Genomic DNA, 24,395 nt, shown 5'->3' with positions numbered 1-24,395 from the left:
TCAGTACTGGTTAATTAGGGCTAATACTCACGTTATCCTTCCTGCCTCTCTTTCTCTCTCCTTCGTCCTCACCCAACCTCTCTCAGTATGTGTCTCACTTACTTACATAACTTTTTCCTCTCTCTCTCTTTCTCTCTCGCTTGTCACTTTTTCCTATCTCTCCCTTTCTCTTGTCAATTATTTCTATTTCTCTCTCCTTCTCTCTCTATTTTCTCACTTACTCTATTTCAATTTATATCCATCTTACAAACAGACAACAGATCTCTCTTTGTGTCTCACCTCTGTCTGCGTCACTCCAACTAGGTCAGAAGAAGCAGATCACTTCCATGCCTAGACAGCAATGGACAACAAAAAGTATAACTAGCCAGCCAAGACCCTCACAGAACCTCAAAAGTTGCTGTGTTTCTGGTGCCAGTATGAATGGGTTTCCCCAGGTGGTGAGTCAGCATGTACACATCAATCATTTCTGAGCCCTTTATTTGGGCATGTCAGCAGGGGATGATGTCACAATTGTGTGGTCAGCAGTCCGGGGGGTAAACTATGTGTCCTACATCTGTGGAATGAGGAGGGAGTGGGGCATGTGGCATGTGGAGGGGGTGGGGCTTGGGACACTCGGAAGCCTGAAAATCCCAGTTGGGAGGGGGAATGAAGAAAGGGTAGTAAGGAACATTGTCTTGTGCAAATGGAAAAAATAAAAGAGCTGGCAGGAGTCAGAACTGAACCAGGAGTGAGGGATGAACAGAGGGAAAAATGGAAGGAAAGGAGGGTCGAATGAACAGCGCCCAAGGCCACCCTGGACAGGGTTTGACCGTGAGTGACGAGTGTGTAAGACACGTTGACAGTAATGAGGGGCGACTGCTTCGGTTTCCCTCGCTCTGTCTTTGATCCTCTCCTCCTTCTCCCTCTGACTCTCCTGACATCCAGTGCTCCCTCCCTCCATCACTGTCCTGTCAGCAGCCTATCCCTGCAGGACCCACCCTGCCCCCACCTTCCCAGGGGAACATTTTGGCTGTAGCTTCTCCGGACAGCCGGGTATTAACATACTGTAGTGGATCCTAATGACCCTGTCCTACTCATATTTGGGGATGGACGAACTGATGAAAAGATGGCCATTCTGTCAGTCAGACAGGCAGGAAGAGAGACAAGCTAGCCTGTAGAGGGGTACTGTAACTGGAGCAGAGCCCCACAGTGACACATTCAGTTGTTTGTTGGACCGCACGGTGTGTGTGTATCGGGGATGCGTTTGGACCAGAGCGGCTCGCTCCAGGAGCCTAGTGGGCAGGGCAGAGGCATCTGTAGCTCTGCGTCTGGTTAAGAGGGTTGTGTATCCCATTAGGATGATGAAGAGGCCTTTCATCAGTGAGCTCCCTCAGGCCACTGCTCTGACAAGAGCTTTACCTCTACGAGCCTCTGTCCTACACACTCTACGGGAGACAGCACAGGGATCCGCAGGCACAGGCACAACGTGCGCACACACGCACACACACACAAAAGATAGGAGATAGCTATTGGAAGGCCGGGACATTTCCTTAACGCCTTTCAGTTTGCATCACACTCTGTTTCTAACAAGAGCAAATGGTTGTTACTGTATGGTCGGACGTGGGGTGGGGGAAGGGGTGAGAGAAAGACAAGGCTTCACTAATTCTGACACTCTATTCTCATCTATTTTTAACCATTGCCTCATGAGGACTAAACTAATAGTGGGACGGCCATGCAGTGCTAGGTCCAGATGGGCACTATCATTTTTCGAGAAGGAGTGAGAGAACTAGTGCAAAGTGATGTCAGAGAGAGAGTGACAGAGAGAGGGAGAGAACTACAGGAACCAAACTGACCTGGATTTAGAGGAATAATATTGATAAGTAAATCATGAAAGGGAAAAAGAAACCAAGAGCTCAAAACCAAATTAATGATCACACACACACGTAGAGTGTGTACACACGTATGTGAGACAAACACACACATAGGACTGGTGCAGCTGGTCTAGCAAGGCAGACGGTACACAGTTATGGGTTAATCCACAGCAATGTCACTGTCATTGAGGCAATGAACACAGGCAATATTCATCTAGCCAGGCTAGAGCCCTCAGAAACAAACATGATTACCGTAAGAACACAATCTAACTCTGAATATTTGGCCTTTGATTTCTGAGGCAATATAGGAGTATATATGAGTGTATAGGAGATGTTTTTTGTTGTTGTTTGCAAGCATTTACACTTGAATGCACACACACACAGAGGCCCACCCGCAGCCTGGATTATACCATACAACCATAGCGACAGATTATCTTTCTGTAATCACTCAGTGAAATCAGAGCTAAAAGCAACCACGCCCTTTCAACATTCACAATAACACCCAAACCTTGAGACACATGTAAGACCACTGCTATTATGTGATCCTGGTTCATCCCTTTAGGAGATGATCAAGCACATCCCTAAATTGCAAGCCCAGTCGAAGGGTCCACAGTGGTGCCAGCTGGAGAGCTTGGCTCAGCTCAACTCAGACTGCCTGCACATTCCAGAGGTGAGGGCGAGAGAGCGTGAGTGTGTATGTTGGGCCCAGCTGAAGCAGTAGAATGGACCTGCTGTATGAGGAAATGAGGCTAAGAATGAGAGTGTTTGACACTCATGTAGCTGCGGTCAATTGGGTCATTTATGGAACACAATGGCAGGCAGCAAACAACACAGACTAGTCGATCTTTTTTCCCACAATTCACAATCCATTCAGCATGACTGGCTTACGATCTGCTCACTCCACCTCCACAAAGAACTCACATTTGATGTGTGGAAAGGGGAAAGCAAGACATTCTTCTGGAGAGAGCAGACTGGAGACTTGAAAGTAGATGTATGTGGCCAAAGACATGGAGAATCTCAAAGAGTTAAACCCTAGAGTAAGAGAGGTAGATTGAGATGGAGAATTGAGGGGGGTAGTAAGGGGGCAAGTAAGGGGTCTTCAGACATACAGCTCTGGAAAGAAATTAAGAGAACACTGCAAATTTGTCTTAAATTAACATCTCTACATGAATGGCAGCCATTCCATTCCTGTGTCTGTTCCAACACAGGCCCACCTCATTCTACTGAATGAGGTTCTGATCAGGTGATCACCTGAACCAAATTGTATTTAACGAGGAAAAGTATAAAAACCACTGCAAATGTCATCACTATCCTTTTGCAATAGGACCAGCAACGACGACCCTCCACTGACTGGGATGACCGCCAACTCATTTGAATGTCATTCAACAACTGTAGGATGACATCAAGTGACCTACAAAAAGAATGGCAAACAGTAGCTGGGGTGAAGTGAACGACAAGGACGGTTCAAATCAGGTTCCTAGGGGCAGAGCTGAAGTCAATCAAAGCTAGACCACTGTTGAATTTGGTGGAGGATCAGTAATGATCTGGGGCTGCTTCAGCAAGGCTGGAATTGGGAATATTTGTCTTTGAGAAGGATGCATGAATCAAGCCATGTAAAAGGTTGTCCTGAAAGAAAACGTGCTTACTTCTGCTCTGACAAAATTCCCCATCTCTGAGAATTGGTTTGTCCAGCAGGACAATGTTCCATGCCTCAATCAAGGTGTGAATGGAGGACCACTAGATCAAGACCCTGTCATGGCCAGCCCAATCGGGCTCTGGAATGTGATCAAGGAAACTCTGGAATGTGATCAAGAGGAAGATGGATGGTCACAAGCCATCAAACAAAGCCGAACTGCTTGAATTGTTGTGCCAGGAGTAGGGATGGGTATTGAGAACCGGTTCTTGTTTAGAACCGGTTCCCAGTGAATCGATTCCTTGGAATCGTTAGCAAAATTCCTTAACAATTCTGTTAACGATTCTCTGTGCCGTTAAACAATTAAAATGCTAAGTTTAATAATGGATTAAAAATCGATATGCTCAGTTTAATAATGGGACATGCGAACGTCTGTCTGAATAAACTATAAAAGTTTGCGCACGCATGCGCGAAGACAGACTGCAGCAAACATGGAAACTAGGAAGAAGCGTTCTAAAGTTTGGTTGTATTTCACACGACAAACTGACAACAACGCCACTTGTAACGCGTCTAAAAAGTCTATTTCGTCGAAGGGAGGAAATACTACAAATATGAAGAAGCATTTGAACACACAGCATGGAATGAAGTTACTGGAACGTCATGTGTTCGATGCATGCAGCAGCGCAGCTAACGTTCGCGCTTCATCTCTAACTATCTAAGGTAGAGCTAAACTGCTCAAAAGTGATCACAACCACTTGTTACTGTGTGAAGCAATTTGCCTTTATTGTGTGTAGTAGATCTAGTTATCTTCTGTCCCGTCGTTTGAAGCATACATTTTAGCTCCGGCATTCGTCTCCCATTAGTATTGATCTTATTGATCATTTCACGTTATCGGGGCGGCGTGTGTTATCAGCAAACGTTCGCGTGTCGCATTATTAAACTGAGAATATCGATTTTTAATCCATTATTAAACTTAGCATTTTAATTGTTTAACCTTTTAATAGTCCTGTTAAATGTGCCTGAAAACGCCTAAACAACATACCCAAAGTACATTGAAAGCTGTTGTTGAACCATTTGGAGTACATGCATGAAAATGGTCTCTTTTGAAAGGTGACATTGAAGTTATTTCCCCTGTTGTTAGGATCCCTGTAAGTCCTACTGGTGTTGAGTAATAGAAGCTTGAACACAAGGAAACTGAAAGTTTCTATCTCCGACTAGATTTTGTTTTGAAAACAGAGGCCTGAAGAGGCCTAGAGGTGGTAGGTATTAGCCCATTTCAGAGCCAGTCAAAGCCAGTTTGAGAAATTCGTTTAGAACGAGTGTGTGTGTGTGGGGGGGTGCAGGACGCACAGACCTAGTTGGCTGTAGAGGGGAACATCGATAAGAGAATCGATTAGGAATCGAATCGATAAACAGAAATTGATAAGGAGTCGGAATCGTTAAAATCTTATCAATACGCATCCCTAGCCAGGAGTGGCATAAAGTCACCCAACATCAATGTGGAAGACTAGCGGAGAGCATGCAAAGATGCATGAAAGCTGTAATTGAAAATCCGGGTTACTCCACCTAATATTGATTTCTGAACTGTTCCAAAGTTAAAACATTTGTATTGTTGTTTAAAACGAATATTAACTTATTTTCTTTGCATTATTTGAGGTCTGACAACACTGCATCTTTTTATTATCAGCTGTCATTTTCTTCAAATAAATGCTCTAAATAACCAATGTTTTTATCTAGATTTCGTTGTCAGTAGTTTATAGAATAAAACTGTAATTTGACCCAAACAAATCTCTCTAATAATGCCAGGAATCCGTGTGTTTGTGTGTACAAATTAGAATGAATTTAGTTTTTCACGATCAGCGAAAGAACCGGGCACTCTGCAAAGTTCATATCTTGCAGGTGTCCCCTTTATAATCCAACAGAGTGCAGTGCCACGATTGACGTTGTTTGGATAAGCATTTCGACATTAAATAATGAAAAAATAATTTTCGGACAGTTTGGCTTGCTCTCTTCGGGTCCCAGCCCCTTCACTCTGATTGGTCCTCTGGTCTGCAGCGAGTTGAAATGAAAGATCCTGTAAAGCTAATTCCATGATTTGCTTCTCTGTACATTATATACGTGTGAAATGAGTTCCTGAAAGCATGTGCAAAGCGCAAAAACTTTGTCGCACTGAAATGTGGAGTTAAACCGTAGAACAGTTTCTCTTCTGTTTTCAGATCAGGTTTTAATGGGCGGAGCCAAAAAATTACCTATCTACGTCATTTTGACCCATCTACGTCAGATCACTGAATGGCTCCTCCTGCTGTACTGTTATTGTAGCCTACATCAGCTAGCTAGCTGGATGTCTCCCTCCACCCGCAACTGCATCTTCCCTGGATGCAAGAACTTCAGCTGCGCTGCAGCGCTATTTAATTTCCCTATTGACGAGGAAAGGAAAAATAGGTGAATTGATTTTGTGAAGAGCCACGCTAATGGAAAGCTTCGGATAAACTCCAACAGCCACCTCTGCAGTGACCATTTCACCGCGGATAATTTTAACATGGACCAGAGACAGTCGGGGTTCAGGGACACACGGCTTCTCTTGCAGCTCGGAGCCGTACCGAGCATCGCCCTCCCGGCCGTTCCTCCTCCGGTCGCACCTGGACCATCCACCGCCGCCAGCAGTTCATCACTCAGTTCTGTGTGCTTGTTATAATTATACTAGATAACGTTTCCAGAGGTATCTGCTATGAGTTAGTGCAAACCGCTAACTTGAAATTAGGCTACTCGGTGTAGAATGATGGTATTTTGGTGAAATGGTAGCTAATGTGCTAGAAGTAGTTGGAGAGCTCTGTCTGCTGTCTCTGGTGTCCATTTTTACTCCTGTGTTACAGCTCAGGGGAACATTTCATTTATATGCATCTGTATGTTTCACTCATTGAACAAATAAATTCTAATTCTATACTGTTTTGTTCGTCTTGACGTAGCGTCCATTATCTGGGTCGTAGGTAGGCAGCGAGGGGCGAAGCTTCAGCTCCTTCAGGCGACACGCCCCCCAGTCTCAAGCAGAGAACAGTGCTGATTTTGTCACAATTTCAAAGCCTAATTTAACATACCGTATTTCTTTGAATAAACGCTGCGGCGTTTATTAAATAACGTTCATTTTTGGTGCAGAGTTTATTCGAGGGTGGCGTTTATTCGAGGGCGGCGTTTAATTAGTAAGAGAGATTTCGTGAATTGTTGCTGCAGTGCAGCCATAGACAACTTCGTTGCTGGCATTGTGACAAATGAATCATGCAGCTAAAAACGCAGGTTTCATTTAGGCTACTACCGCTGACCTCCTTGTCTATTCTTTGTTTGTCTGAGTGCGGCAACTGCCTTTCTTATTGGCTATCAATAAGGTGTGCGTTGGTAATACAACTGTCTCAAATACAAGTGTTCTACATTGTGTAGAAATCTGAAGCAGCATGCCTAAACGTTCATACACGTTAGCTTTCAAACAGAAATCTGTGCATTAAGTTATGTACATGTGTAATAAATACTGGGGTTGAATTTAAACAATTAAATAACCGTTGTCAGATTTTTTTGGTGCGGTGTTTATTCGAGGGCGGCGTTTATTACACAACGTTCATTTTTGGTGCAGCGTTTATTCGAGGGCGGCGTTTATTCGAGGGCAGCGTTTATTCGAGGGCGGCGTTTATCCGAAGAAATACGGTAGGCCTACTTGGTGTTTTTTTTTCGTTCGAATTTGGATGGGTAGTTAATAACACATTCTTCTGTGGTGTGGTGAACTTAAAACTCGTTTTCAATTCCACTTTACAGGATCTTTAAATTAAACAAAGCGTAGTACGGAAAATAGAGAAATTCTGTTTCGTTATTTAGAAGCGAATTTGCTTTTACAACCGATATTCAGCTGCTTTGAAAGGGGCTGACTAGCTAACAGAACGATGGCTGAGCGGTTAGGGATCTATACTTTTCAGTATAGATCAGTGAATTTTGTTACAAAAATGAATGTGTTTACTGATGTAAAAACTGTCTAAGTAGCCTACCGCGATTGAACTTGCTAATAGAACGACAATATAAAGTGATACTTTCAGTATAGATCAGTGAATCTTTTTACATAAATTAAGGATGTCAAAACTGCCTGCACATTCCAAATGTACAAGCGCTGTATGGTGAATTAGGCCTACAATTATGACAACTGGCTCAACCATTGTGCATGTAATGACTTCTGTAATTAACTAAATGTTTAGATGTTTGTGGTGGTAAGACAATTTAACAGAGAAGATAGTACATTTTGATCAACACAACATAAGCCATTTATAACTAGGAAACAGCAAACAAATGAAGGCTACATAATCATTTGCATGAATGTAGGCTACCACAGCATTTGGCAATTTGACTAGAATAGATGTGGAGGTTGAACAAGTAGGCTACTTAAGAGATGAATTTCAATTGTTTCAATTGTGTTCTGAGAAATATAGGTACCAAAACCACTGAGAATAACTGTCATCAACAGCTGCATCATGGGCACGGCACTATCTATAATTCTAGAAATCTGTGTGTCACCAACATCATCGCAGGAAATGTTCCCTATCTATAATTCCAGGAATATGTGTGTGTGCCACCAATTTTATCACGGGCACCATGCACTACAAGGAATCTGTATTTGTGTATTTCACTGACATCTTAATCACCGACTGCCTCACGGGCACTGTGCACTAGTACCTATAAATAGTAAAACCAGAGAAACTACTAATTTGCAGTGGTCAAATTCTTTTACAGAGCTGTATGTTCGCTACAAACTTCCTACTCTGCATTGCCCTACTGGAAAGAGAGAGATAAATATTTAAATATTGCAGTGTATTCACAAGGCTTTACACAGATTTGGCATGTAGAATACTCAAGTGGCTGTGTGCAAAGAGTACACATGCTCATGAGGATTACATACTACATACACTCAACTTAAATCCACTTGGCATTTACACAAGAGTATATTCGTAACATGTACATAAATCATTACAAGGCAACTGTGGCTGCCAGTTTTACATGTTCAATATGTAGTCCATTGGAAATTCTGTCAGACTATCCATGCTTTATCCATCCAGACACACCTCTCTTGGTTGGGGTCAGACCATGGGCCAGTCAGTTTCTAATCAGTAAATGAGGTTTGGGTCCCCAAGTAGCTTGGTGCTAAGCTATCAAGCTCCACCCCCTGTTCTCTCACACAACACTGGGAGAGTGCAGAGAGCAGAGGGCAGGGAGATATCCTGTGTAGGAGATCATCAACCTACAACCCGGCCTCATTCGTAACCCTGTGACCTCCATCCCAGTTCAGAGTAGGCTTCTCCTTGAAGGCCTCAGTACCCTAACAAACTCAACACATACAAGGAAGAACTATTTGTAACGACACATTCATAAATAAGAAATAAACCACCAAAATAAATTACAAAAGACTGCTTTCTATGGGTTTCAACTCACTCCAACGATGTACGTGCTTATGTTTCCTTCAAAGAAGATCAAGAGAAAAGAGAGGTTAAGATAGAGTAAAAAAGGTAAGCAGAGGATAAATTAGTTCAAACCAATAGAGGAGAGGGTAATGATGGAAGAAAGGACAGAGAAAAAAAAGAGAGATGGAAAGAAAGCCATAACAGCAGCAGGAAAAGTAATTTGGAGAGAGCCAGATACAGAGTGCTCTGTTGAAATGTTTCATATTACAAGGTGTGGAGATCAATAAGGTCCATTTACTCGGAAAGCTTCATCTCATCACTTGTTGGCAGCTCTGGAGGGGTTGTGAGAGCTTGTGGGAGATGCAGTCCTTCTCTCCTCAGAGGATGGCAGAGTAATGAAATGTACACTACAGGCCCACCGGAGCCAGCGCAAACAAGGGCTTGCACCCCTCCACCTCTCCACCCACCTAAATGAGCAATAACACTAAGCCTCACCTCATCCCTGTCTTTTTCTCTCTGCATCCTCTCATGATGGGCTCGTTTGTTTGGCTAAGCTGCATATTAGTGAGGTCCGTTAGGAACGAGAGGTGTAACGGGGCATAAAGACCAAAATATATCTCTATTTCTCCTTCTCTCCCTCCCATTGACTGTATGCCGGAGGGTAACATGACAAAACATGGTCCTCTGTACTGCTCCCAGATGTCTCTCCATAATTTATCTTAATTGAGAAAAAACTAAAAAGCGTGTAGTGTTGAAAGGGTGTTCACTGGGGGAAGAGTATCATTTAAGGGAGAGTGATTTGAGCAAATGTGTGTGTGCAGGGCCGTAAAAAAATATATGCCCGGGCCCCCACCCACCATAATCAGTGTGCTGATTTTTACAGTTCATAGAAGTCAGTCAAAATAATGTAATCTACCCAACTATGCCTGGAGCTGGTGCCTGTATACGCACCTGAGTTTAACCGATCTACACCGGTTAAACATGCATGCTGTGCATTTCATATCTGTAGGCTATAGGCCTATCCAGTATTTCATAACTGAATGTTGATAGTTGAATGGTAACTCATGGAGTACTTCATTACGGAAATATCAGCCCATTGTCTGTTATTGGTTTTCCCCGTGGGCAATATCAGATAACTAGCTGACTTTCATAAAACTTGAGAAGTGCTAGCTAATGTGCATGCCTGGCTACCACTATCATGATAGCTAGTGTAGCCTACTGTAGAGGCTCACCTCTCAAATCTTTGCTGTTGTGAAAACATTTGTTAACAACAAATTCCCAGCATTGACTCTCTTTTCTCTGTCCTTTCTTTTTTTTTGTGCACCAGATTTATGTTGCGACATTTTCCTGCCACCCGTTTCAAAACGCAATCCACCTGTCATACTGAGGCTCATTTAACAAAATTGGGAATTGGGAACGTGCAGTTGGATTTATTCGAACGGAGAGGAGGGGGGCCTAAACATTTCTAACTGTTCCATTTAGAAAAAGTTTTATATTTTTGTCTTGTAGACTGTATTTTTGTATTTTTTTGGTTTGAAATATTGATTTGATTCACAAATAATTACTACAGACATATGAAAACCCACACAGTAATGGGCCCCCTCCAAGCCATGGGCCCCGTGAATAGCGTTAGCAACGGCCCTGTGTGTGTGCGCATATGTGAGCTTGACTGTATAGGGTCAAGGACAGCGTCATCCATATCTGACCCACTACATGCATACAGTGCATACAATCATGCTCATATCCTCAGATTATCTGTACACTCACTCACACACACACATGCAGGCAGTCGCATGCATAAAACACACACACACATATAGTATATTACAATATTATATCCCATGTCTATATGTATTTGGCCTACCGTCTTTGAGAGTCAATCTAGGACAGTGGTCAGCAGATTTAATCAATTCTCCAAACAGGAGCTCCATGGAATAAAAAAAAATCAAACAGGACAGTGGGCAATGGACATAGCAATAATAATAACACAAAATCTAATCTGAATTAGGGTCTAAAGAGATTAAGACAGTTTAATCCCCAGAATAAACAGAAAAGGGAGGGGAGGCTAGCTGGCTGGAATGAATGGAGGCTAGGGAGAGGAGCTTCTCTGTCTCAGTGTGTGTGTGTGTGTGTGTGCGTGTCAGCTGGAGGTCTGCTGTAAAGGTATATATATGCATATGTATGTCTGTGTATATTTGTGCAGTAATGTGTGTGTTGGGTGTAGCCGTATCATGTAAAAGTTATAAATCGGTGCCCTTCCCCCTACCCACCACTACAACTGCAGGACACATTCCCTGCTCAGAGCGGTTCGGTGGCAGAGTGGAGGCTGCGGCGTTCCTCTACGGGAACTTTCTCCCAAGCCTGTGTGGTCAGGAGATGTCAAGGGCCAGGGGTCAGGGTGGACAAGGCCTGAGTGGAGCCAAGGGTCTGTGGCTGCCTTTGTGCCGAGCTGCCCATTGTTCTGCATCTGCATGGCCCACAGAGCTGTGGCACTATTGAGGAGCCGAGGCTGAGAGCGCTGTCAGACCTTGGCCTATTTTCTGACCACCACCATACGCTACCCCAGGACTTCATCTCCTTTGACTGATCCTCTGGAATGGGGGCAGGTTTACACAGGCTAGATAGATACACTGGCATATTCACACATACGTCAGGACACAAAAGAGGGTGTGGTAAACACGATGCGGATTGGTAAACTCACTCCTCAAGTATGTATATAGGCCACCCGCACCAGAAAATAGCTAGCTTTTTGTTGGCGTAGCTGGTTGAGCTGGTCAATCTTGTGAGTCAGAGGTAATGGGATCGAGTACCAGTGAGAGGAAAGATTGGGAGGACTAATGAGCAACACAACTCCCCCCTGTTACACTTGCAACCTTTATAGCATCACCCCCATCCCATAAACAACATACACTGTATATTATACATTATGTAGCTAAATATGTACAGTGTTCACTAACACACACACAGTGAAAATGCCATCTGGTAACATCAGCACTTCTGTAGGCGTAGCAAAGTCATAGTGCAATTCCTTCCTGGTTTAAAGTGCCTATAAGAGCCTCAATATGACCCTCCAATAATGCAATTTGTGCTTTAGACCATTTAGACTTTAAGTCAACATTAGCGGTAAGTCATAAAAATAGCTCCTCCTCAATCATCAGTGAATATCACTACCGGGTAAGACGGAAACACAGGCTTGTATGTCACAGTTACAACTCTGTTGTTAATGCCAAAGACAGACTGCATACTGGCTGGGGTGCTGGAGAGATGCCATGCATACATTAACATCAGAGCTAATAAATAGACTGGGGACAGTGGTTATTAGGCATCCATAAGTACAAGTTAAAGACAGGGGTTCCTAGCCATATCAAAGGCCTAAACACTAAACACAGTGCCCTCGTGCTGGATGTCTTTGTGCAATTATACGCGAGAAAGAGGTCACTACTCCTCCATTCACTACTCCTCCATTCCTCACCTCACAGGGGGGAGATGAAAGACATGTGAGACAGAGTCATGTAATCAAAATTGCTCAGCAAACACAGATAGAGAGAGAAGGATGGTGAAAGGGGGGGGAGCAAGAGGAGAAGACGGAGCTGTAGTAATAAAGTTTGTCTATTGACTACTTCCATGTCTCTCTCTACCCATCCTCTCGCTCTTGCACTTTCTCTCTCTCTCCCTCCCCCTCACCCCCTTTCAGTCACTGAGTGTCTCCAGTCGATTCTGGGTTCATTATTCTGCGTTTGTGTGTGTCTGGCATTGTCTCCCGGACAGATGTGTAAATTGTTGTGCTAATGCAAAGCCCACTGCTGAGTGCTTTAAAGGGAGGGAGATTTACTCACTCTTCACTACTGTATAACTGTCACTCACTCGCTCATGCTCGCATGGGCACAAAGACAAGAGGGCCATAAACGTCGAGATGTTCACATACACACTTGACGCCATGCGCACGCACGCACCCACCCACACACACACACACACACCGTGGCACTGACAGGGAGAAGAGTGGGTGGGTAAACACAAACGCATATGTTCCATTTACTTCCGTCAGTCACACTCTACAAGCTAAATCTAACAAAGGGCTCCCTCCCCTCCACATAAAGGACCATTGAGCCGTGGGGCGTCCAGCCTACAATTTGGCTCCTCTGTACTCCTGTTCAACTCCCAACCACAAGGAGGTTGACATTTTCATTACAGACTTTCTTTTTAATCCAAACAGATTTTTTGGGGGGGGTGTAGAGAAGCACTGAGCTACAAAAAAAAACGAAGAAGAAACTTCAATTTACATACAGTCTATTTTATCTATTTTATCACTAAAAGAATGGAGATGGTGGGTCACACACACACACACATAGGCACACTTCCCTCTTTCATGGCTGCCTGAGTATATCTTGGCTCCATCTGAGTTGCATGCTGAGATGCAGTATTTGTGGGTTACCTCCCTTTAGCACTCTCTTGAGGAGGAAATTGGCCTCTAAGGACCTCCTGATGACCCATCTGTTCCCAGGATGCTACTTTGTCTGTCTGTCCATCTGTCCACACATCAGTCTATCCACAAGCCTGTCTGTCTGTCTGTTTTTCTATTGATCAGTCTGTCTGTCTGTCAGTCAGTCTCTCCATAGATTGTTCTGTCACATACATGTCTGTGCAGGTCAACAGTGAGTTGATCTCTAGGGTGGTGAAGAGCAAGGGGCCAGGACAGCGTAGTACTCTGAGGGTTGAAGCTACACACATGGCATTTTGTGTGTGCACACTGTAGTTGATGATCCTCTGTAACTGCACTTATCCATCCCATCCATCCATCCCCTATCCACCAGCCTGCTCCAAGGCTATAAAATATAAAACTACAATTCTCTGCCAAGATTAATTCTGTCTCAGTTATAGTCCCAATGCAATCTTTTTTGTGTGCCACACACATGCACACATAACGTTTGCCAAGAGGAAACATATTCACCTCAATGCAGTTTGACAGAGTTATGTCACTAAGTAGAAAAAAACTGCAGCCCCAGTTTAATATTAACATGACAAGCAGAAACTCTGTGCTCACATCGTCTCACCAATCTTTAAACATCTATGTGGTTTTCACCAGTGTCTGACGCCCTCTCTCTACCCCCTCTCCACCGCACCACCACCACCGTCTGTGCTCGCTGGTGACAAGAGGATTGAAATGGAAAAGCAGGAGTGTATGTGCAGCAGGGCATCTATGGTGTCAGAGTGGAGACACACAGAGTTAATGAAGCCTCACCAGTCAGCATGTCTGTCCATCTGCTTTCATAATCCCCCATAAACACCAGATTCTCGGTGCTCCTATATATACGTGCGCAAACACACACGCACACACACAGGCACAAACACACAGAAACAAACACACACAACACCACCCTAATGAAGGAGATCCCATTCTCGTAGGGAAAAATAAGCAGTGGGCAGTAATCTTATTTTTATAAAGGGGGGGCTCATCTGACCTCCCCAACTAATCTGGGCGGAGTGGAAGGGTTGAGGGTGAGGTCTACTGTACAGCCCATCTGCTTAGTGGCAGGTAAGAGTCTTGGGAAGTGGCAGAACACACACACACACATAACCACATGCTCACATACCCAACCCATAATAACCCCTAACCCATTATAAACCTCACACACACTGCCTGATACAAAAACCATGAAAAGGCTCACATGACACATACACACACATAGGGCTCGTCCTGTGTCCTGTTTTAAAATGCACCAGGCCAGAGTTAATCCAGGTACACTCTTTTCCGAGGAGAGATAGTGAGAGGAAATGAGACTAAGGGGAGTGAGAGAGAGCAAGGGAGAGAGATAGAGAGAGGCAGACTGCTTATTGAGACAGAGTATGACCCTGCCCTGACCTACACACGGGAGACACACTAATACACAAGCTTTCTGCTCCTCTGCTCACAACACTTGACACACACACACATCTGTACATCCCTCCAAAGAGGCTGTTAGCCCCAGATTAAGACATGCAGTCAAGGCAAGAACAGAATCTTAACCCTATTGGGAGACTGGCAGGCAAAGCCTCAGAAAGAGATGCCAGAAGTGAGTTGGAGGGAGGGAAGGGTGGAGGGATAGAGGGAGGGATGGAGGGATGGATGAGGCCATATCTCATCCTTTTATTTCACACTCTGGAATGTTTATGACCCAAGAGCTTTCATGGGAATTATTTCTCCTTGTGTATGTGTATATTTGTTTGTGTGGCTGTGTATTGGTGTGTGTGTGTGTGTGTTTATGGACAGAAGTCTGACCTCTCTAGTCCATGTGTGGGGCTGTAAAGGAGCATTACTGTGTCTTCTCTGACCTAAGTGGGCCAATCACAGCTCTGACCTCTCCATGAGTGGCCAATCACATCTCTGATCTCTGCTGGAGTGGCCAAGCTCAGCTCCATTACTTAGATTCATGCATGCACTACTGAGCCAAACACTGCACAATCTGATTCTTTAAAACACCCAAACACGTAGATTCACATCACTAATAGTCCCCCCCGCACACTCACATTACACACCCACAATGTGTTAATCAAATAGAAAATACAAAGAGACGTCAAGCTGTGTTTAAAACTGTTAAGACGCCATATTATGAGGGTCAAACTTCTTTTCTGCTTGTGCGTTTACATCTGTGTTTTGATTTTCTTTTAGATTTTGTAAAATATCACAATGGTAGGTCATTCCTGCTGCATTAAACCATCCCCTGAGGCAAGTAGGGTGAAGTGCCTTGCCCAAGGACACAACGTCATTTTGCACAGCTGGGAATCAAACCAACAACCTTCTGATTACTAGCCCAATTCCCTAACTGCCGATTCCCTAACCGCTCAGCCACCTGACTCCCATTGTTGTTAATGGTGTTTAATTTATCCAAATATTGTTTTCCCTTTCTCCATATAATTCTGGCATTAACACAATAGGGATAGGGTTACAAGATGGGTTACAAGATGGTGGCTGCATGCAACGCAACCTGACGTAGCTTCGCATTCTCTATAATCTCCCACCCCAGACTCACACACTCACAAACTATGCCAGGTGAAAAACATTTCTTGAGTTAGCAACAATAAAAATGGAGAGAGACTTATCTTAGGGTAAATTTGATTCATAACATGGGGACATGAAAATTCCTGCTGCCTTAGCTAGCGGCATGTAATTAAAAAGGGATATGAACCAAAACTAACACATGCGCATCATCTCAGTCTCCCCCACCATTACAAAGACACACACAGATGTAATCGCCTCAATCCAGGCCTCTCCACGGAGGACTTTCAGCCATTCCTCTACTTTTGACACACCAGCTGCTCTGTGTGTGTGTGTGTGCCCAAAACTAAGCCCTCTTCCCACTTCATCCTTGCTCAGGCCCCCAGCGGCCCTCAGAGCCAGCACATACAGAGGTACAACAAAAGGCAACTACCTCCCCAAAAACACCCCCTACACTCCAACCCCTTCCCCACTCCCTAGGGCAGATGGGGCCCTAATAAGCGTTACACTCACAGAAATAGGATTCTCCACAATGACTTCTAAAGAGGAATTCCCCAACTCTGAAGGAGGGCCGGCTAAGAATGGAGGATGTAGGGACACGGGATGAGGGAGAGAAAGGATGGAGGGAGAGAGGATGAAGGAGAGCAGGGTGATTTGAAAGGATGACAGAGGGTGGTATTTGTAAAATGGGGGGGGGGGGGGGTGTAACCGATGAGATAAGAAACAGATATATAAGGAGAGAGTGAGTTTGGGGATAGGAAAAATAATACATTTGGCTTTATGAAACTATGCTATGATTAAATTCATAACAAATAAACTGACACACAAATTTGTGTAGAAAAATCTCCACCAATCCTCTCAAGTGCATCCTCTCCTCTTAAAGAATTCTCAATCCCTGAAAAAATACTTTTCCCCTTCAAAACATCACACGTATATTTATCAAGTATATTTTCTGTAGGTATTAAACAAACACACACAGAAACACCCCAACACAAGCACAAATGCACAGATTGGTCAAGCTTTAATCTCTGTGCATGGACTGAACTGCCTTTTGAAGACAAAAAGCCTTTGCTAAGAAGATTCTACATGGCCTCAAAACCTCCTCTCTGTGACTAGGACACACAGGGAGCATGGACTGCCACATAGCCAATCACAAGTGGCGTGCAACGGCCTCTGATCTAACACCCTTGTTTAATAATAGCCGCAGTTAATGTATCAGAGAGAAAAGGTGGGGAGGTCATGGGTTTTTAGGTTTCGTATCACCCGTTATGGAAGATCCTGAATGCTCCCCTCCCCCACTCCATGATAAGTTATTTAATGACATTCCTCCACTCTCTGTGGTGGTCCTTTATCTAGCCTGGAACTTAGGGAACTCCTTCACACCTGAATAACACTTCACCTCAGCATGAAAGAGATCATGCAGCTCATTTCCACAGGACTGGCCTTTTGATCTGAAATGTCAGTGCCCATGCCTTTGCTGGTGATTCGGCCTTTGTCAATTATGCCCCAAAACTATGGAACAAATTACCCATAAATATTAGGGAAGCAAACACGCTAGACATTTTTAAAAGACAGCTTAAGACCTACCTTTTTACCGAAGCGTTTAAGTAATTTTATCTCAGAAGGGTTTCACTACTTTTATTAGTTATATTATTGTTTTTATAGATGTGCTATTTTAATTATTACTTTTATCACTTGTATTATTGTTTTTATTGATTTTATGTAAAGCACCTTGAGCTACAATTCTTGTATGAAATGTGCTATATAAATAAAGTATTACTTACTTACTTACTTACTTTGCATATAAAGGTGAGACTTTACTAATAGGATGCATGAGGACAGACAAGGCCAGGTAAGGTGTGATTTTACAGTTTATGCCAACAAGACACAGGCACACATAAACACACACACCCACGCAGTCGTGTTTTATTTAGTAGTTTACGAAAATGTGCTGTGGTCCCCCCTCACCCCACACAAAGAGGCAGAAAAAAGCCCTCTGGAGTTCTCTGCATTCAGATCCATCACAATGGACCCCCACCGAGGCATTCTTCCTGCTTCCCTGTCTGCCCCACCCACCTACCCCTGGGGGAGGCAGGACAGAGGGGCAGGGACAACCCAACTCCCATCTGCCACTTCCCCAACTTTACCTCCCTTCCTTCACTTCTCCATCAACCCCCCTCCCCATCCCCTCCAACCCCAGCTGATTCCTCTCTTCTAATCCTTGGTTCCACACCACTCTTTCCCTGCTATTCCCGTATTGACTACCCCTTCTTAGTCTCCCTCTCACTGCTGTATGGAGCAGATTTATGGGGTGGTCTAACATGTGCAATATTGGCAAAGCATTAAACATGTCTCGTCTTACTAATACTGAGAGCTCTTGCCACCCATAAGAGCCTTAATAAAACATCTCCCCAGTGGACGCCTCTTTCCATCTCTCCTTCTCCTGCTCCTCTTCACTTCCTCCATCACTTTCTCCTCCACTGTTTCTTTTGCTCTTTTAATATTTTTGCTCTCCGTCTCCTCGTCCTTCTCCTTTTCTCTCTTCCTCTCCCGTGTATGTGTGTCGTTCCCAGGCCTGTGCCAGGTATTTAATGACGCTTGAATGCCACCGCTCTGGACTTTTCTCCCTCGCTCTTTTCTAATACAGGATATTTAAACGCCAGACCCTCAGATCCATCCATCTCAATATGCCACCCTCTTCCATCTCTCCATCTCTCTCCCTCTACCCTCCTCTTCTATCCACCTCAGATGGATGGCATTGCCCTGTCTGACCTCTTTTGCCTCCTCCTTTTCTTTGTTCAGATTTAAACATGTCCTCCCCATAGCACTTCACTCTAATGGGAACAGTTTCTAAAATTGTCCTGTTCTACATGTATGCTAAGAATCTAATAGCATCCCACCTCCACTCCTTCCTGCCCACACGCTGCCTACATCATGCTGAACACCCTCCCCCCATACACACACACACACAAACCTCAATCCCACCTCCATCCCTGACCCCACCGTCAACCCTGTCAGATGCCTTGTCAGGGATCTGAGCATCATAAACACATTTAAAATATTAACAACAACCACTTTGCAGTGATGAATAATACAGCAGTGAGGGCTGTTGGCTGGCCGGTGATCCCCCTCTGCCGCCCGCCACCCGTTAAAGTAATACACTGATCTGGAGCTGGTGGTGGGAGGGGCCTGCTGGGACTGGAGCACAGACAACAGCCTGAGGAGAGCTCTGTCTGTGCTCTGTCTGTCTGTCTCTGTCTGTCTCTGTTTACAAAACAACCGTAACAGCAAATGTTCTCAGGATCTTACAGCATTACCTCTCCTATCATATCCTTGAGTGCCCTTACTATTTCTCTGAGTAAAAATAAATCTTAATGCGGGATAGACAACGGTGTTGTTCTTTACTCTCCCCCTTGAGAGTTTTTCTCTCAAGTGCTTGAGACCACTACTGTCTTCTAGTATTGTGTAAGAAAAGCTTCTACAATTAACACAATGAGACAGCAAGTCTTGGATGAGTGTCGCCATTCAGGCACTACTATCTGGGGAGTGGCTGACATGTTCCGCTCCCTAACTCTTAACACTCTCCTTTACTTCCAGCCCCCTCGCTCCTCCACCCCCTACTTGACCTCCTGTGCCTCACCCCCAATCCCTAGCTCTTCCCCTACACCATGTCCATCACCATCCAACTTCACCTAATCCCCTCTCCCATTCCCTTTAATAAAATATGCTAACTCCTGCCTTTTTTGTTAACTCATGTCAACAGCACATACACACGTGTGTACACACACACTCAGATCCCCATCTAGGCCAGCTGAGTAGTCGCTCCACACGGGTGTTCCTGGCAGTGGAGTTAATTAATGTGTGTGTCAACACAGACAGAAGAGCAGCACAGCGGAAATGTGAGCTCAGCAAATCCAAAATACAGACTGAGAAAGGAGAGGAACGGGGTGAGGAAGAATAAAGGAATGAACATGATGAGAGAGAAGATAAATGCAATCTGTCAGTACCATCATGCTCCATGCACTCCCTACATAGGTCTATGCTTCCTCACCTCCTCTGTCTCTTCTGTCTTCTCTCCTTCCCTCTCTTTCTCTTCTTAGAAAAACTTTTTTATTGGGACACACAGAGGCCCTCATTGTGCCCCCTGCCCCTCCTCTCTACTCTACTCTGCTCCTCTACTCCCAAGGCTGAAATCCACTGCAGCTGTTTATTTTAATATTTTTCATTTCTCATGCAAGGATTCTGAACAGACCTTGCTTTAATAAATATAAGCAGCTTTTCTCCTTTGTCCATCCAGTAACAACACAGGGAGATTTGGGGGTGGGTGGTGGGACAGGGCTGGACAGGACAGCGTTCAGGGACTTAGTGGACACTTTAACAACATTTTTCCTGACCTGGTCAGAAGGCGACCATGGTAACGTTACCATGGTATATAAGGCATCACCATAGTAACACATCACTTTTATCCTTTACCGTTGTGCAGCTGAAGTTCTAGCCAGACCAAGGCATGCAATGTTTGTTCTTTTTTTTCTGCATAATCCACAATTCAACTAAGCCTTCAGATTTCTGTAACGTTTTTGCATCTGATTTACAGAGATTTCGAGATAGACTGAGCAAGAAAAGATATGTGTGGGGGGGGGGGGGGGGGGGGATTGGATTTAACGCCAGAAACAAATAGCGGACTATAGTTTGGAAAAACGCAAACCGTGATTAGGCTACCTATTTGCTTGTAGTCACCAGGGAAAAACAACACAAGTTAGGCTGCTCAAAACACAAAACGGCAGTCTAAAACAGGTGTCACAAAATGTAGAATAACTTTAAAGCGCTTTCCCTCGGGTTCTCTGCGGCGTGTCTTGCTCTGCTTTCCTCCCCTTTACTTTTTCGCGATGCAGATCCTTTTCTCTTTATAAGAGGCCAAGGCACTGAACAAAACCTTAATTACTCCCCGCACACCGGGGGTTCGGCTTGTTCCGTTCCTTCTTGAACTGGACTGTGAACACAGTAACTTGTTTTGGAACAGTGGAGGGTCACAGTGTGTGATCGACAAATCCTGTATTTCTCTCTTCCTATGAATTGAAATCCAAATGCATGGATGTAGCCTATGCATGGATGTAAGATAGAAATCTACTGCAAACTATTTTAAACCACAACGGCTGTCTTGAAATATTGTTACCAAGGCCACTGTGAGAAATTGTGACAGAACACATTGGGCCGTTCGGCTGTTTTCTAGTTTGAACCATTGTAATACATTGTGTTTATAATGTGGCGCTCATACTAACATGATGTAGTTTTACAAACTTACCAGAATCGGCCACGAGATATCCACTGAACAGAAATAGAAATAGTAGAGGACCACGAGCCAGGTCGCGATGCATCTGAGCTGAGAGCATCTTTTTCAAGTTACGTTGCTGCGAAATGTCCCAGGTGCTCTCGATGTCGCCCCTCCAACTTAAATGTTTGTCTTTAAAAGTTAGAATAATTTCTCAGTAAGAGAAATTGGTCTCAAAACATGAAAAAGTCCAATAAAGGGTCTGGTAGCCTACACGTAAAAATGATTACCAAAACATAGAACACGAAATTAGTAGTATGGCCAAAAGACAAAACTAACACGTTTATTATACTTGATAAATTAATTCATAAATGACACGAAACAATGTGTATCCTTGTTATAAGGTTTCCCTGATAAAACAAAAACAAAAATCGTTCAAAAACCCCCCCACCAACTTCTGCGTTATTCCCGTTTGTATCACCCCGGTCCAATAAAACCCATCAAAGCGGAGCCAGTCACGGGAAAGTTTGTGGTATCAATGCTTCATATTTAGGAAAATTTGTTGCACATTAATTACAAGAAAATCACGAAGACTGCGTAGACTGCTGTCGAAGCGACTGAAACTTCGCTTACGACCATAAAAAGTACCGAGGCGCTTCTGCCTTCCAACACGGCAAACGGTTGCTCCAAGCTTCCCGTTCCCTGCGGTCTGTCCTCTCAGCTCCAAGATTGTGCAAGGTGTAAACATGAGCACGGGGATGAACACCGCCCTGCAATGCCTGCTACCAGACTACTATTCCCCGCCTGGCCAATCATAGACCATCACCCCCTAGAACGAACGATGAAATCAGAAGGGAACAGAGAGAGGGGGAGCTGGGGTGGTGGAAAACTAGAAGGAGATTGTGGAAAGATGGAAAACCTGGAACAGAAAACAATGTAATGGATTTGCGTTATTAGTGATTGACACTCCCATGTGTCATCAAGTAGGGAGGTAACCTGCTATTCCATTGAAGATTCAGTTGAGCAGTTTGTCACCATTGGTACCTCCTGCAGAATTCCACTTGTAAAGGCTTCATTTGTAGTATACAATAGTATACACTGATATCATTCATATTTCTGCTTTCATAATCCAATTTTGAAACTTGTATAAAAGATTTCAGCAAGATGGATTACCGTGTTTGGAATGAAATAAGCCTAGGTATAGAATGGCATACTTTTCACCTCTAAAATAACCAACCCAGGTTGGATATGAGGGTGAGCCTTTTGAAATCTTATGACTACCACTAATTGCCACAAGAGAGCACCATTTCATAGATGTGTTTGAGTTGATGGAAAAACCTCAGCAGACACACAACTGCCAGACTTTTCAAACTGTTTCCAAGGAGAACTTCCCAGATGGTTATGTGTAACTGTTTATGTGTAATATGTTAATATTGTGTATTAATCTGATCTAAGGTAGAATCCTATTGATCAACAAAAAATAAATAATGCAGAACTGTCTCTAATGTAGATATGGCTGTCACTGATAACTAGTTGATGATTCTGGATGGGTGTGTGCCATGATTGTGCTGATGGATAGTATGTATAAACTGTATGATGTGTTTAATGCCTGTGTCAAACATTCATCTAGAGCATTCTGGGCTTGTGTACACAGAGCTAGGCCCTCCCTGAGCTGTAAAAATATCAGACAACAGAACAGCAGTCCCTGGTTGAAATCCTACTTCAAAGGTCATAATCCGTTTGGACAAGTGATAACTCCCAGTTTCCAGCCTCAACATGAGAATTATCTTGCCGCCTCCTGGAGCACACAATATGATGGGGATTATTCATTCCTTCTCAAATATCTTCATTATGAGGATGATGCCAACCTTCCCAAAGAAAAGTATTTTTTCTTTTTGCATGAATGTGCATGTTCACAGTGATCTGTGTATATGTGTATGCGTCTGAGTTTTTTTGTGTTTGTGTGTGTGTTCGTTTTTGGAACCCATAACTCTATATTTATTTCCTTTGAAGACTTGAATTGCTACAATCTGTCGACCACACTTTTAACATGCTATCCTCCACTACCATTAACTTTGAAGCACATTGTTGATGTTCAGGCTCCTCAGAACTATTTGTTTTGCACTTTGAATGTATGAGTTTCCTTGTCAACCTCCACAGAGACCTACACACCTCTGTTTGAGCTTTCTGATGATGGTTCCACAGTTTCCAGATCCGATCCAGCCAATAATAACCAGACTGATGACAATGTCGATGTGTCATAAGTTATAATTTTGTACTGAGGTATGCTAAGAACTAATGGGAGATATAAGTCATGGGTGCCCCATAGAAGGAGAGTCTGGAAAGCAGGTAAAACATGAAGTCCTAATGGACCGACTATGCAGCTGACTGTAAAGAGGGTTTCTCAAACAATGAGAGAGCTAAGACTATTATTAAGCTGTAATGGCTGTGAGGGCTGTTTAGTACTGAAGAACCTCCCATAGCTTAGTGTTGGCGATGTGACATAAAAAGAAGCATATTCACTATCTCTGTAAAACAAAGAGCGACTATAAATAGCAGCCATACTCTGGAAGTTGCAGAGGAGATAATTGAATATTATTTTCAGGAATGATTAAGTTGACCTATCCAGCAAACTAATTATTTCTTGCAGGCCAGATGAAAGAGTGTTTTATAGATTTCAATAACAGTGAACGGGTACCATGTCCAATCTTTAGGCTTTCAGTTGACTAGAAATAATATGCAATATTCTGCAGGAGAAAGACTTCAAATATTTTTTATTTGAGAGGGTCACAGATCTTTCCAGATGCCACGTGTTTATGTTGTGAGTACAGCAGAATACTTTGAACTTGCTGGCCCTTGGCATCTCTCCCAAAGCATTCCTTTCAGAATCTAAATCAGAATCACAATCAAAATTGAGTTTAATCGCCAACTAAGTGTACACAAACAAGGAATTTACTTTGGTGGGCAGGTGCATACAATAAACATATAATAAACATCTAAGAATCAACACCACTGTCAATCAATACCACAGTGAGCACAGTATTCTTTGTGAATTGTACAAGGTGTACAGTGCACCAGTGTCAGTTTGGTCAATGAAACGTCCACATTTTTGTGATGATAACTATAACAAAGACAAAAAGAAACCTAAAATTGCAGTATTTTCTAAAGTTTGGTGTGGAAGAACTTGACCATCAGACACCATAGGCATGAATTCTAATGCCACCTGCCAGCCTGGTCCAGT

At 43.6% G+C, this 24,395-nt stretch overlaps 1 protein-coding gene across 2 annotated transcripts in view; it reads right to left on the bottom strand.

Moving 5' to 3' along the window:
* unc5b (unc-5 netrin receptor B) overlaps positions 1 to 21,990 on the bottom strand; it is a 41,828-nt gene extending 19,838 nt beyond the window's left edge. For both annotated transcript variants that reach the window (XM_062463299.1, XM_062463300.1), the window contains exon 1: positions 21,188 to 21,990. In XM_062463299.1, the coding sequence (XP_062319283.1) occupies positions 21,188 to 21,275 (88 nt within the window). In that variant the 5' untranslated portion in view covers positions 21,276 to 21,990. The remainder of the gene's footprint in view (positions 1 to 21,187) is intronic.
* Between the last annotated feature and the right edge of the window lie 2,405 nt (positions 21,991 to 24,395).

Source organism: Osmerus eperlanus, chromosome 6 (genome assembly GCF_963692335.1).
Source record: "Osmerus eperlanus chromosome 6, fOsmEpe2.1, whole genome shotgun sequence".
Classification (NCBI taxonomy): Eukaryota; Metazoa; Chordata; class Actinopteri; order Osmeriformes; family Osmeridae; genus Osmerus; species Osmerus eperlanus.
Note: the sequence above shows the minus strand (reverse complement) of the source record. Positions and strands in the feature narration are given on the sequence as shown.